Source organism: Gymnoscopelus microlampas, assembly GCF_963454915.1.
Source record: "Gymnoscopelus microlampas genome assembly, chromosome: 3".
Lineage (NCBI taxonomy): Eukaryota > Metazoa > Chordata > Actinopteri > Myctophiformes > Myctophidae > Gymnoscopelus > Gymnoscopelus microlampas.
This window is the reverse complement of record NC_139940.1, coordinates 59,935,827-59,951,797: the sequence shown is the minus strand read 5'-3', so window position 1 is coordinate 59,951,797 and position 15,971 is coordinate 59,935,827. Positions and strand designations below refer to the sequence as shown.

Genomic DNA, 15,971 nt, shown 5'->3' with positions numbered 1-15,971 from the left:
ACCCAATCGATTTAGCAAAATAATAATATATATATTTTAATTCATTTTAAATGTTTGATAATAAATCGGTAAAATCAGGCAAAAATAAGAATGAAATAACATAACCCTAACCTAACCCAAACCCTAACCCTCAAACCGAAATAAAGTTGCCAAAAACAGAAATCAAAATCCACCCAAAACCGCGAAATTTAAGCCCAAAACCCGCCCAAAACCGCAAAATATTTTGCGCGCACGCTGCGAGAGCGCGCGACGCACGGGACTCATGCACGCGTGCTGCGCGCGCGTGCATTAGTCAGAATGTAGGGTTCCCAAAGCGAATCCAGGCCATTTCCACCACTGATTACAGCCTGTCCCTATAGACGCCTTAACAGACGACGTCACACTGATACGAAACAGTATGCGCACGCAGGTCGGCAGCAAAAGAACCCCACCGCTCATATATAAGATGCAATGTAAAAGTGGTCACAGTCTCACGTGTAAAAATGCATCCCATCACACTTTCAGATGCTGTTTTTCTCCCAGTGTGGAGGAAGAATGCTTAGGATTTTTACTGTGATCTCTCGCTCTTGAAATATATAATCCTTGGTTTCTGTTGTGTGTAAACAATAATAACAATTCAAAGCAGTTGTCCTCAAAACTCCACCTCCAGTGGCTGTCATAGGAACGGAGGGAGCGCTCTATGATCATGGCATCAGAACCTGCTTGGCTCGCGCAGCTGCAGCCCGTCAAGACTAATTTATGCTCCGTCCCGCGAAGGTGTCGCGCGCAGAGAACGGCCGAGAATAGCAGATCTCCAAGCTCACATCGGTCGCATCCGTAACGCGGTTGTGAGCTTGTATGTCAGCTGTTCTCGGTGCGCTATACCGTTGCGCGATGAAGTATATATGTGTCGCCAGGGCGCACCCCACTAGCCTACACACCGAGGAGGTTGAATGAACTGAAACAAGCTCACCCCAAAACAGCAGGTTTGGGGATCTGTTGGGAATTGATTACATGAAGCAGTCACCTGTGCGTCCAGTCTCAATGTTTGTTAACAAATAATTGGTCTATTGGCCGTATAAGAGCACCTACCAAGTTTGGGGCAGCGTGATTTAATATGAGAGTGACAACACTAGCGTTGACTCCCATTGTAAGAATGGAATGTGGAAATGCTCATCTCAATGAGGAAGTTCCGATGTTTGTAACTATAGCCCATAGCTGCCCGCTTTGCAGCGAGATAAAAGCGTGTCATAACTCTCTATCTCTCTATGGGTCTGGTTTGGGGCGTTTAGCATGCTGGAGTTATGGCTGTTTAAACCCCAGCCAACAGGAACACATGGGGGCGGGGCAGGGGTGCGCCTGTGGCACCCAGGGGCAGACAGACAGACAGACAGACAGACAGACAGACAGACAGACAGATAGTTACCAACCTGTCTCCTGCAAACAGACAGACAGGACAAGAAACAGAAGAATAGTTGTCATCCTTCCCTTCCCTTCTCTTCTCTTCTCTTCTCTTCTCTTCTCTTCTGTTTCTCTAGAAAAAAAAATACTTTATTTTAGCATAGTAAACACACATTTGAATGTATGTGCGTGCTATCGCTATCGTCTGCTCTCACAGTAAATGGTGCATTTTTTTTGGTACAGTAACATTTACTTGAGTACTGTACAGTAGTAAAGTACATTTTTGGAGTAGGCTACCTCTACTCAAAAAAACAAAAACTAAATTGGACTTATTACTTTCACTCCACAACATTTCAAAGACAAATCGTTTACTTTTTACTCTGCCACACATGTCTAGGCAGGCTGTGAAGTACTTTTTTTCTCTTTTCTTTTTTCTAAAATGCAATTGGCCACACGCTGGCTAATTGTTTTTGCACTGCTGATGGTAACTGGAAACTTGAGAGAGTTGGTCCTGGCTTTTTTTGGGCAAATAATTAAACTTAATACTAAGGCAAAGATCTTCGTGAAAGTGTCTATGTCATAAAATGTCCAGTTCTACTGTATCTGCTGAGATGCACAACAGAACTGTTTCAAACAAGATGTCGGATCTCCACAAAAAATAGCACCAAAGCATTTTACAGTAAATTCCAGTTTCTGTTTCTATTTACTGAGCAGATGAACTTCATCTGGTCTATGAAATATGTATTGTAGCGAGAAGCTACAATACGACACACTACAACTTTTAAATATCAGGGTTGTTACAAATAACTGCAGTAATTTTACAACAACATAACTAGCTATTCAACACACATTAATTCCTGTTGAATTCACATCCAGATTAAAAGCAGAAAATGAAAGGAAATATAGAAAGTATAGTGACAACACCCTCATATTTCGTTCTGAGGGTGTCAATGCAGTATTATTTAGGGATGCACCGAATATTCGGCCACAGAAAAATATCGTCCGATAATGGTTAAAAAAAAGCATTTTCGGCTTTTGGCCGAAAGGGTTTTAATGCCGAAAAAATATCACTGAATGTTTAGAGGTCAATCAGTTGTGTCTCTTTCAATAACACACTGTCGTATGGAGGAGTATACAGCTGCTGCTGCTACTTCTCTCTGAGCCCACTCAAGACTCAAGTAGGAAGGAAGGAATAATACTGACTTTGTAACCAAGCTTTGCTGCTGTTAACCAAACTAGAATCCACACATGTCAGAGGATGTAACGTGGTTACATGTCTCCTTTCCGACATGTCGCCTTTCCGACATTAACGAACCCTATACCTAACCCTAACCCTAACCGCACGCGGAAGCCATTAGTCGGAGTAGTGAGATGTCGGAATGGAAGGCGGTTACCGTGTAACGTTAGTAGGTTGATCAGTGCTAGAGCCTGTATGCACAGCGCAAAATAATTAACACTAGCTGTAAACGCTTCTCTCTTTGATTGTGTGTGTGTGCCTTTTGTTAGGCTATTCAATATTTGTTTTAATTTATTGAATTAATATTTCTTGAATTTGCAATAATTCAACTGTATGGCACGCCAATATTTTGAGACATATTTTATTTTATTACTACACAATAGTAAATAAATAATTCTACACAAGTAATAAATTATGTTTTGAATAACTGATCTCAATATGGAATTTTCCATTCGGTGCATCCCTAGTATTATTAAATCTGGTTTGTAAGTTTGAACTGTGGATTTTAAAAGAATATATCTGGTATCGTAGTAGTTCAGTAGCCTATTCCATACATTTGGATTTGGATTGTTTATGTTGGACACAGTTAAAAGTCAAAGGAAACCTAAAATTAAAAAGCAATAAAAATGAGGGGAAAACATACATAATGACACCAGTACAACGACAGTACCTCTACAATGAATCCACTAGATGGTGCACATTAACCACATTAAATGAGTAAGAAAACTACAAATAGTTTTTGATATAAATAATGTAGGTGTTTTGTTCACTTAATGAAGGAAATGTTTATGTTAATCTCATCCAAGATGTCAGACAGATGTGACACTTCATGCAAGACTCACCAATGGAAGGTTTTGTAACAATGTGTGGTTATCTGGTGTATCTATCTGGAAAACAAATACATATGTGTTTTATACATTTGATTGTAAAGACACATGTTAGACATGACCTGAACCATGAACTGTGGATTTTTAAAGAATATGTCTGGTATCGTAGTAGTTCAGTAGCCTATTCCATACATTTGGATTTGGATTGTTTATTTTGGACACAGTTAAAAGACAAAGAAAACCTAAAATTAAAAAGCAATAAAAATGAGGGAAAAACATACATATAAATGACACCAGAGTGCTCAAAAAGGGCATAGGAAGACGTTTAAAACATATCTATTCTGTGTGTGTGTGTGTGTGTGTGTGTGTGTGTGTGTGTGTGTGTGTGTGTGTGTGTGTGTGTGTGTGTGTGTGTGTGTGTGTGGTTCGTAGCTATCGTTTGCTCCCATACTGTAAATACAAACAGGGGGAGAATTTGAGCATTTTAACACCAGCCAGGGACAGAGACACAGGGACACAGAGACACGGGGAGACGGGGACACAGAGACACAGGGACACACAGGGACAGAGACAGAGACACAGCAGGGCTCATATAACTGCTGGTCATCTGGGATGGGATGGCGTTTGTCACAAATCAGAGTTCTGGTGGTGTAGTTCTACAATGAATACACCAGATGGTGCACATTAACCACATTAAATGAGTAAGAAAGCTACAAATAGTTTTTGTAATAAATAATGTAGATGTTTTGTTCACTTAATGAAGGAAATGTGTATATGTTAAACTCATCCAAGATGTCCGACAGATGTGACACTTCATGCATGACTCACCAATGGAAGGTTTCGTAACAATGTGTTGTTATCTGGTGTTTTTATCTGGAAAACAAAGATATATGTGTTTTATACAGATTTGATTGTAAAGACACATGTTAGACATGACCTCACAATTAATTTAATGAATGTACACATCTGCAAGTACATCTATCAAAAGTAGCCTACTTTTTGAAACGCAAAATCCAGCTCTTAAAACATCAAATCTTAGTGGAAACACTATACTTAACACATCCACAGTTAGCACTGCTGACTGTAACTGGAGAACTGGGCCCTTGAAAGAATTGGTTCTGGGTTTTTGGCCACTTAATTAAACGTTATGCTAAGACAAAGATCTTCGTGAAAGTGTCTCCAGGGCCCACCTCATAAAATGTCCAGATCTACTGTATCTGCTGAGATGCACAACAGTTTCTGTTTCAGACAAGATGTCGGATCTCCACAAATAATAGCACCAAAGCATTTTACAGTAAATCACAGTTTCTGTTTCTATTTACAGAGCAGATGAACTTCATCTGGTCTATGAAATATGAATTAAAAATAATACTGTAGTGAGAAGCTACTGTACAATATAACACACAACTTCTAAATATCAGGGTTCTTACAAATAACTGCAGTCATTTTACAACAACATAAACTTGTTATTCAACAAACATTTGTAATAATTCCTGCTACGAAACTAGTGGAATGACATCCAGATTAAGAGCAGAAACTGAAAGAGTATGCTTGTGCCCTCAGATCTGAAGGAGTTGTCACTAACTTTATCAAACTCTTTACTTTCATAAAGTGATATTTCAATGCAGTATTATTACATCTTTTCATCTGGTTTGAAAGTATGAACTGTGGATTTTAAAATAATATGTCTGTTATCTTACTAGTTCAGTAGCCTTTTGCCATTTGGATTGGATTGTTTATTTCGGACGCATTTAAAAGACAAATAATACTTAAAATAAACATAATACAATTTTTAATTAAATAGTAATATGAATGAGTAAAAAAGAAAAATAACGCTAGAGTGCTCGAAAAGGGCATAGGAAGAAGTTTAAAATGTATAGTCTATACATAGTCATATACAATGTAATAGCACATAAACTACTCACCACGCATTAGTACTATGTCCTGCTATTCCCGGTGAATTCACCTCCAGATTAAATGGAGACGTTTCACCTTCTTGGAGCAGAAGCTGAAAGAAAAGTGGTTTCTCTCTCCTCATGGGTATGTACTAACATGATGACAAAGAGGTCTGAGTTCATCTGAGGACTTCCCCGCTCAAACTGAAAAGACAGGGTGCGAGACATGTAGTCTCATGTTACAGTGCAATGTGTGACCAGGGGCACAAACACTATTCAATCTGTTTCCATGCGTGTATGATCAAACCTTCTGTAGAGAGCCCAGCAAGGCTCCGTTCATTCCTTATTGACATGGCAACGGTCAACACACACACACACACACACACACACACACACACACACACACACACACACACACACACACACACACACACACACACACACACACACACACACACACACAATAAACACACAACAATTGAAATATTTATTTATGTCCACATAAACAGAAGTACAAGATGTACAAAGGACATAAACTGCCAGTGCAGTCAGATAAAGGGAAAACAGCCAGTTACAAAGTGCATGTAAAGCAGAGTATTGTTACATACAAAACAAAAGATGGCATATTTGTCGAACACAGCGGACAACAATCATGGGTAAAGGAAACAACGCCTCCTCCAAATTGAGCGGCTTCCTATAATAGCTGATATTGAGCAGTACCTTGCTAATTGTTTAGCCCTCCTTTTGGAGCCATTTGCAGGCCCCTCACAACCAACTTGAGCACGTGTCCTAGACTACCAAAGATAAAAAACAGAAGTTTACATCTGTAGCCTAGCTGAGAGATGGTCTGCTCTAGCTGATGGTATTTTAGCACTTTGGTTAGGAAGGCTTCCTCTAAGCTGTAATCAAAAGTACAGCCGACCTCGAGAATGAACACCTCCCTATGGTTTTCATTAACAACAATGACATCAGGGGTGTCAGCTGAAATGTTAGAGAACACAGAATCATCGTTACACAGGTTAAACATGCTTGGCTTCACAGTAGAATGCTTATACAGCATGATGGAGGACCTGAAAATAGAAGTGATATATTTTGATATCAACTCCACTATTCTGTCATGCCTACTTATGTAGAGTCCCCTGTATACATGGCACCCATTTAAAATGTGGGACATGGTTTCAGCTATTATTCATGACCATGATGTATACAGTGAGGAGCATGGTTGCCTGGAAACCAGATGGAGAGGTTAAGTTTAGATTAGGGATGCACCGAATATTCGGCCACCGAAACATATCGGCCGAAAATGGTTAAAAAATGCATTTTCGGCTTTCGGCCGAAAGGGTTTTAACGGCGAAAAAATATCACCGAAAGACACCGAAACATATCGGCCGAAAGACACCGAAACATATGTAGATTAACACCGTCATATGGACGTATTCTCCCTCGGTAAAACACCGAGTATGGAGAAGAAGTCTCTCTCTGTATCGCGCTGTATCTATCAGGCTGCGACTCCTAACTATGGGGTGCCGTCTGGGCCAAAATTCACTCTCAACTCTCACACTCTCTACTGCCTCACACACACACAACTGAACACCTCACACACACACTAGTAAAGCCTCTCACACACCATAGTAAAACCTCACACACACACTACTGAACACCTCACGCACACACTAGTAAGAACCTCTCACACACTATAGTAAAACCTCACCCACACACACTACTGAACACCTCACACACTAGGGCTTTCACGACTAGAGATTTTTACAGGTCGACTAATTTGACACAGTGGTAGTCGACTAGTCGAAATTAAAAAAAAAAAATAATAATAAATTTTTTTTGCGTGCCACTGTTTTAATACCATCCTACTACTATATTACTGTTATTATTATCCTCCTGCCCTTATTTTTATGGCGTTTTAAGGGAAGCGCTTCTGGCACAGCAGCACAGCACCACAGCAGCGTCTCAAGGATCCCCATTGCCCAATAATAGGCTTTTATTGGGCATGCTTTTGACCCCCTTTTGATAAAAAAATAAAGTCAGGAGGATAATAATAATAGTAAGATGGTCCATTGCTATAGCATTAAAAATTAAATTAAAACAAAAAAAATGTTTTTCTTTCAACTATTCGACTAGTACCAACAAGGTCGACTAGTGGTTATACTAGTCGACTAGTCGACTAGTCGACTTGTTGGTGAAAGCCCTATCACACACACACTAGTAAAACCTCTCAGTCACCATAGTGAAACCTCACATACACACTACTGAACACATCACGCACACACTAGTAAAGCCTTTCACACACCATAGTGAAACCTCACACACGCTCTACTGAAAACGTTGCCTCACACACACACAACTGAAAACCTCTTATAAACATTAGTGAAATCTCAAATACACACACACACACACACACACACACACACACACACACACACACACACACACACACACACACACACACACACACACACACACACACACACACACACACTACTGAACACCTCACACACACACTAGTAAGAACCTCTCACACACTATAGTGAAACCTCACATACACACCACTGAACGCCTCACACACACACTAGTAAAGCCTCTCACACACCATAGTAAAACCTCACATACACGCTACTGAACACCTCAACACATACTAGTAAAGACTCTCACACACCATAGTAAAACCTCACATACACACTACTGAACACCTCACACACATACTAGTAAAGACTCTCACACACCATAGTAAAACCTCACATACACACTACTGAACACCTCACACACATACTAGTAAAGACTCTCACAAATTATAGTAAAACCTCACACACACACTACTGAACACCTCACGCACACACTAGTAAGAACCTCTCACACACTATAGTGAAACCTCACATACACACCACTGAACGCCTCACACACATACTAGTAAAGACTCTCACACACCATAGTAAAACCTCACACACACACACACACACACACACACACACACACACACACACACACACACACACACACACACACACACACACACACACACTACTGAACGCCTCACAGACACACTAGTAAAGACTCTCAAACACCATAGTAAAACCTCACACACAAACTACTGAACACTGACTCTAATGTATTGATGTAAATTGGGGGAAAAATACAAAATTAAGGGAAAGTTGTACATTTATGATAAAATATGGACTCCTTACAAATTCTCAGATGGAATGATGTGAGGACAAGACCCTAATTATTTTTTTAATTCAAAAATGTCATTTTTATTATTACTATTATTATTATTATTCTTGTTGTTGTTGTAATGCGTTGTTTGTTTTGGTGGTGTTACTGTATGTTTTTTGATATTATACACTGTGCTGTCTCTTGTATTGACACAAAAGGTAAAATGAAATTTAAAAATATTATATATAAACACTATGACTTCAACAACGCCATCAGAGCTGCTGGACCACAGAGAAAATGGCCAAAGAGGAGGGACTTCGTTGCTGACTATTGAGGATGAGAGAATGATACTGTAAGGACGACTTCACCCATTTTTTTCCTACTCACTCTGTGTCACAGAGAAGGGCTGTGGACAGTTCAGGGACCTGCCTACCAGTGGCAAATCTGTAGGCAGGTTTGGTCATTTCAAGAAGATTTGAAATGTTATTTTATTTTATTTATTACATTTATTAATGCAAGAAAAACATGACTTATATTATTGCTTGCAAACTTTCTCTGAATAGAAAGACTGCTGTTTCTATTAGCTTGGATAACCCGTCGATGATGTCACTGGTAAGCGTGTTTCTGAAACATCTGCTTGATGGTCCAAGCTAATATTAACTACAGCATTTATCTTATATGGATATGCTATTTCTCTAGTAAGTTTGAGCTTATGGAAGGCTCTGAGTAAAATAGAATGGAATAGAATAGAATAGAATGGAATACCGTGGTAACATTTAAAAGCACTTATACAGTATCACCATTACATAGGCCAAATTGGATACATTTTAAAAGAAGCTGTATTTTGTTTCCAAGTGGTGCATTTTAAAATGTAAAATAACTAATAGACTATACAAATAACTGTGCAAAACACACTGATATATACTAAATATGAATCGATAAAAAATGTACATATAAATTGACAGACAGACAAACAGATAGATTTTCAGTATTGTATGCGTGAGGTTTCACTATGTTGTGTGAAAGGCTTTTACTAGTGTGTGTGTGAGGTTTTACTATGGTGTGTGAGAGGCTTTACTAGTGTGTGTGTGAGGTTTCACTAGTGTGTAGGTGAGGTAAATGTCACTAGTGTGTGTGAGAGACAGCCACTATATGGCTATTTAGTGTAGTGGTTAGAGCATTTGCCTTACAAGCAAGGGGTTGTGAGTTCAAACCTCACTCAGGGTACACCTTAGTATGGAAATGCATATACATTTCTCAGGTTCAGGTTCAGGTTCCACCAAAGCAAATAGCTTCCGTATTGAGGCAACTTTCCAGAATCAAGAAAACCTTGTCATGTTGTTGGGCAGAACTGAGTTCATATGTCTGATTAAAAGATCATTACATTTATGTATGTCCAAATGAGGCTTTAAAAGTGACCCAAAAAAGTCAAAGTAAGCCTTACATTAGTCTTAAAAAGACCAGACACATGAATGTGGTCACAACATTTTCAGAGGACAAGAGGAAAAAAAAACGTTCCTTAGGTGGGATTCGATCACACCCAATTGGATTGTCAGCAAAGCACCGCTAACAGGTAAGTCACAACGCCAGCTAGCCTCTAATAAATCCACAAATAGATTTTTTTTACGCAAACCCATCATCATTGAGCAACACAATAATATTCATTCTTATAGCCTATACTCTACCATAATATCAGGGGTAGCATGTGCTTAGTCTAGCCTATATACATTTGCATTTCTTATTCGGATAAGATTTACAGATAAAGATAAGACAAATTTACATTGAGATAAGAACATTGTTTGCAATTGACATTGAAATCAAAGCATTAATCATTAACGTGAGGAACAACTTGTTTTGTTTTTTATTGATTGAGTATTTTATTAGACAGAAATGTAATAACAGCATGAGTATAGTCAAACACGTAGTCTAAAAAGGACTTGCGGACAACGTAGAAACGAAAGGGGAAAGGGGGGGGGCGCCTGTCTAATGGAGAAGTGCTGACGTGTTGCTGTTGATGTTCAATGTTGCTTCAGCAGTAAGGGTCTTCAACACAGGGTCCGGGACCCGAAGGGGGTCCTCAGAGTTACTACAGGGGGCCCGCAAAATCTATATGAGATAGAACATTTTCTCTCTCTTTTTGTAATTTTTTACACTAACCACTTGAACCCCATGCAGCATCCCTATTCTGGGGGTGAACATTCACCGAAAATAGCCGATCTACAAGCTGACCACGCTGCATGCATTGTCAGCTTGTAGATCTGCTATTTCTGGTGAAGAAGTTTGGCATAGAGGCAAAAGATCCAATCAAGTACAGAGCCAAATGTCAAGTTTACTAAGTATTGAGGGTTTATATGTGGTTAAATGTCTGGAAAATACATCAACATCAACATGAATCCAAAATATATAAAAAGTGTGTAAATAAACCAAATAAACAAAGAAAAACAACAATTTGCAGAACACTGATGATAGAGCGGTCAAACAAGTCTATTTGACCAAAAAAGTTGAATCTGCAACACGTATACAATGTATTTGGGGGGGGGGGGGGTGCTATTTGATATGTTGATGAATTGGACACATAGGACCACAATGGAAGGAAGACCGCAAGTCCTTTTTAGAATAAGTGTTTGACTGTACTTTTGCCTCACGTTAATGATAAATGCTTTGATTTCAATGTCAATTGCAAACAATTTTCTTATCTCAATGTAAATTTGTATATCTTATCCGAATAAGAAATGCAAATGTATATAGGCTAGACTAAGCAAATGCTACCCCTGATATTATGGTAGAGTATAGGCTATAAGAATGAATATTATTGTGTTGCTCAATGATGATGGGTTTGCGTAAAAAAAAATCTATTTCAGTCAGACAACAATTGGATTGGATTAGAATATATATTTATTTAGCAAGCTTGAGCATAGATATAGAAAGCATGAGGAAGCATAGTTTGGCGTCAGGCATCTGAATCTATTCATTCCCTGTAAGAATAACATCCTAATGAATGTTACATGCCAAATAGCATTTACAGGGAATGAATTAAACCCCCATGGGGATCAAGAAACAGAGCCTACAGGTGGATGCCGGGGAGGCGGGTGGGATGACTTTCATGGACAGCAGCATGCAGGTAAGCAGAGCAGCACGATCACAGCAACAGCGGTAGCGAAGCACGTCAGCTCAGCTAGACAGGGAAGCCAGAGTGAGCAGGTAATAGCGCAGTACATTACATTACATTACAGTCATTTAGCAGACGCTTTTATCCAGAGACCGTTGAGAAGCAGACGAATTGAAGGATTTCCTAAAATGCTACCTACTGATGGATCTTGGCAACGAAGATGGAACTGAATGCCGGCTATTAAAGCTTTGATAGATTGAGGCTGCAGTTTACGAGACTCAAAAGAGTGGACTATGAATGCGCATACCAGAGGGATATTCACAGGTAATGGCGGGCAAGCAAAACGGGCACAGAAAGAACAAAAGAACCACCATGCAGAATCGTAAGATTTTAATGTGCTTTTTGCTAAACCATTTCTCATGTATTTGGCAGCGGAATTCAGCAAAGACAGGAGAGGAGATACGGAGCCTAATCTAGGATCAGCTGGGAGAACGCTGGGCATGGCAGGCCGCTTGGCTTTGCGTTTGGACACAATTTTTGGAACTCCTGGAATTTGAAACGAGAAAGAGCGTCAGCTATTTTATTTTCGTACCCTGGAATGAAAACTGCGTGCATAATGAAATTACCCTTTATGCACGTCCAGGTAAGGCGCCTCATAAATTTATTGATTACGGGAATTGAAGAGCGCCCCTTGTTAATAATGTGCACTGCGGCCTCGTTGTCACACAGAACTGTGATCTTTTTCCTTGACCACTGGCTGCCCCACAGCAAAGAGGCTACAACGATCGGGTACAATTCGAATAAAGCTATCGATTTGCTATCCCTTGGCATATCGGCCATTTCTTTTGGCCAGGCTTCCGAGAACCATTCTCCCTGGAAAAAAACCCCGAAACCCACGGAGGGCGCGGTATCTGTGAAAAAAATTAATTGACGCAGATGTTTCTGCTTTGTTATTATAAAAGAAGGAAATGCCATTCCACTGCTCCAGGAACAGAGACCAGAATCTTAGGTCCGACTGGCTTCCTTCATCTAAAATGATAGAGCCCTGTAAATCTTGAGTCGTTTTTGACAAATCCAAAAGTCTGGAAATGAACGAACGCCCTTGTGGGATAATCCGCATGGCGTAATTTAAATGGCCGAGAAGTGACAGCATTTCCTTTTTTAGCACCGAGGCCGCGGAGGTAAAAGATTTGATAATTTCCCTAATGCGACACAATTTCTCTTCGGGAAGAGAGGCTTGCATAAGGACACTATCCAGCATAATGCCCAAAAATTCTAACCTTGTGCAGGGCCCTACTGTTTTCTCCTCAGATAGAGGAACCCCGAATTGTTTGAAAACATCTCGCACAATCGAGATGCAACGCGCCGGGGGCGACCCAGCGAAATCCACCACCAAAAAGTCATCCAATAAATGCAATACAAAAGGTAATTTGTAGGTGTTGGACAAAATCCAGCATAAGGCTTCTGAAAGAGTGTCAAATATCCTCGGGCTGCTTCGGCAACCGAACGTTAACTTAACCGCAAAATACAATTTGGATCGCCATCTAACACCGAAAATATGCCATTGAGAAGGGTGTAATGGCATAACTTTAAAAGCGTTCGTAATGTCCGCTTTTCCGAGCCAAGCGCCCTGTCCTGCAATTTTCAGCATTTGAATGGCGTTGTCTACTGTGGCGTAAAATAGGGAAAAAGGGGCCAGAGGAATTAAGCTATTAATGCTCGGGACTTGCCCTTTATGAGGGGCTGACAGGTCCACGATTAGACGTTTTTTTCCCGAATATTTCCTTGTGGCAACTCCAATGGGGCTAACCCTAAATGGGTTAAATGGCGATTTAGCAAAAGGCCCTATCATGTAACCCTTTTTAACTTCTTTTTCTAGAAGCTCATCTACCACTAGAGGATCCTTGATGGCGGATTGCAAATTTGGACACACATGCGTGATTTTTGGAAGCCAACATAGACCAGCTAAGAACCCCTGCACTAGCCCGGTGATGAGATAGTTGACCCAGCACTGATTCGGATGATTTTTTAGAGCCGTTGAGAGAGCAGGAACGTTCACAGGCGTAGATGGATGCAATTCATTTATTTGGCCTGCTTTGCAGCCGGACGGACCCTCCTCGGGCACACAGACCGTGGGTGGCTGTCCGCGCACCAACTGCAAATATGCATGTATTTACAATTATTATATGTACAGACATTTTCATTGAAATTAATGCATATAGGTGTCTTCGAGCCTGGAGCATAAGGCACCTGTCTTTTGCTGGGGCCGAACGCTGCAGCTTGAGGGCTGAATGGCGCAGCTTGCGGGCGAGGAGGCCGGTTGTCGCCCAGGGCCGGGAACGCAGATTTTGGGCACAGGTTGGAACGGTGGCTGAATGAAGCACATATGGTGCAGGAGATGGCCTGATGCCCCGTGAAGTGCCTGCTGATCAGGCCTAAATCTACGACTGCCCAATCAATCCTTTGGTTGAATTTTTGGATATACATAGCTGCTTTGGAGGAGAAGCTTTTATGATATTCGAAAAATAACATCCCTCCATGAGATAAAGCTAGATCTGCGATAATCGACAAGTAAGTATCCAGTTCTACTCTGCGTTCGGGATACACCTCACAGATCGTGTCTCTATACACGCCGAAAGCTACAAAAAACTCAGCTAAGGTAAGAGTTTTAGACAATCTAGGATCACTCTCTTTTAAAAAGACGGAGAAATCGCCACAATCCACCATCCTTTTCTCAGGAGAATCTGCTGCACATATTAGAATCTTGATGAGATTAACATCCTGCCCTGTTAAAGCAAATAATGCATAATTTATTAACTCTTAATTAACCCAACCGATATATTGCAGATATCGGTGCAGCCGACGTACCTTCGAGTATCTGGGTCCTGAGTGCGTCAGGAATAGCCCCTGCTGGGGAAAGAAATGCTGCTCCTGCAGCTGGCGCCTGGACTGCAGTTCCCAGGGTCCTCCTGGGTTTGACTGCGAGGTCGGCTGCTGACGTCATCGTGACGCTGGGAGAAGCTGCGGAAGTACCTGCGCTACCAACCTGGGAACTGGATCTATTTTCCAGCATGATCAGCCTTTGGGTCATGCTGGATAATGATGCTTTAATATCGGTAAGAGCGAATAACATCTCTGCATTCTGCGGAGGGACCGAAGAAGCCGCGGTCGGAGCTGGAGAGGCCGGAGGAGCTGTTGGAGGAGCGTGAGAAGGGGCAGCAGTTTTTCGCTGCTTCGGCGGAGCCTTGGCACTTGGCCTGCCGGCTGCGCCGCGCTTTTTTGCCGGGGCTTTCCCCTTCTTGCCCTTGCTGGGTTCGGGTTCTGGATCATCGACCACATGCTCCTTCAAAAAGAACTGGAACAGCTCCTCATGGCTATACCCGGGTGGAACAGGTATATTATTTGCATATAAGACCTCCAGAATCCGCACCGCTGGCCAGTCGCTCATTTGATTTTGGACTAGCCGGGAACTACGGCGCCGATGATCGGACGCCGAGTCGATCTCCTTGGCAGGGGGAACCGGGACACCCCCGGGGGGAAGCGACGAGATCCCGGTATCTGGAATTTCTTCCGAACCCCTTTCGCTCCCCGTGTCCGTGGAAGAGGAGGACATGGCGAGGAGGACGAACGACCAGGCGATGAGATTATAGACTTTCATGGACAGCAGCATGCAGGTAAGCAGAGCAGCACGATCACAGCAGCAGCGGTAGCGAAGCACGTCAGCTCAGCTAGACAGGGAAGCCAGAGTGAGCAGGTAATAGCGCAGTACCTTTAACCACCCGACCAGGAGAAAAATGCATGTGACTTAGTCACCTGGTCGGATGGTCCAATCCCTGAGTTGCCTGGCCTGAACTAGCTCCGTAAACTGCGCCTCATTTGTGGATTTATTAGAGGCTAGTTGGCGTTGTGACTTACCTGTTAGCGGTGCTTTGCTGAGAATCCAATTGGGTGTGATCGAATCCCACCTAAGGAACGTTTTTTTTTCCTCTTGTCCTCTGAAAATGTTGTGACCACATTCATGTGTCTGGTCTTTTTAAGACTAATGTAAGGCTTACTTTGACTTTTTTGGGTCACTTTTAAAGCCTCATTTGGACATACATAAATGTAATGATCTTTTAATCAGACATATGAACCCAGCTCTGCCCAACAACATGACAAGGTTTTCTTTATTCTGGAAAGTTGCCTCAATACGGAAGCTATTTGCTTTGGTGGAACCTGAACCTGAACCTGAGAAATGTAAATGCATTTCCACACTAAGGTGTACCCTGAGTGAGGTTTGAACTCGCAACGCCTTGCTTGTAAGGCAAATGCTCTAACCACTACACTAAATCGCCATATAGTGGCTGTCTCTCACACAC

At 41.4% G+C, this 15,971-nt stretch overlaps 1 protein-coding gene across 2 annotated transcripts in view; it reads right to left on the bottom strand.

Annotated features, from left to right (window-relative positions):
- LOC311042465 (properdin-like) overlaps positions 1-5,446 on the bottom strand; it is a 72,226-nt gene extending 66,780 nt beyond the window's left edge. The window contains exons 1-2 of one of the 2 annotated variants that reach the window (XM_084053212.1): positions 5,370-5,446; positions 1,410-1,485 (exon numbers count right to left, since the gene is read on the bottom strand). In XM_084053212.1, the coding sequence (XP_083909338.1) occupies positions 1,410-1,461 (52 nt within the window). In that variant the 5' untranslated portion in view covers positions 1,462-1,485; positions 5,370-5,446. Of the gene's footprint in view, positions 1-1,409; positions 1,514-3,459; positions 3,505-5,369 lie in introns of those variants that run through there. The other variant, XM_084053211.1, reaches the window with a different exon arrangement.
- Positions 5,447-15,971: the final 10,525 nt, after the last annotated feature.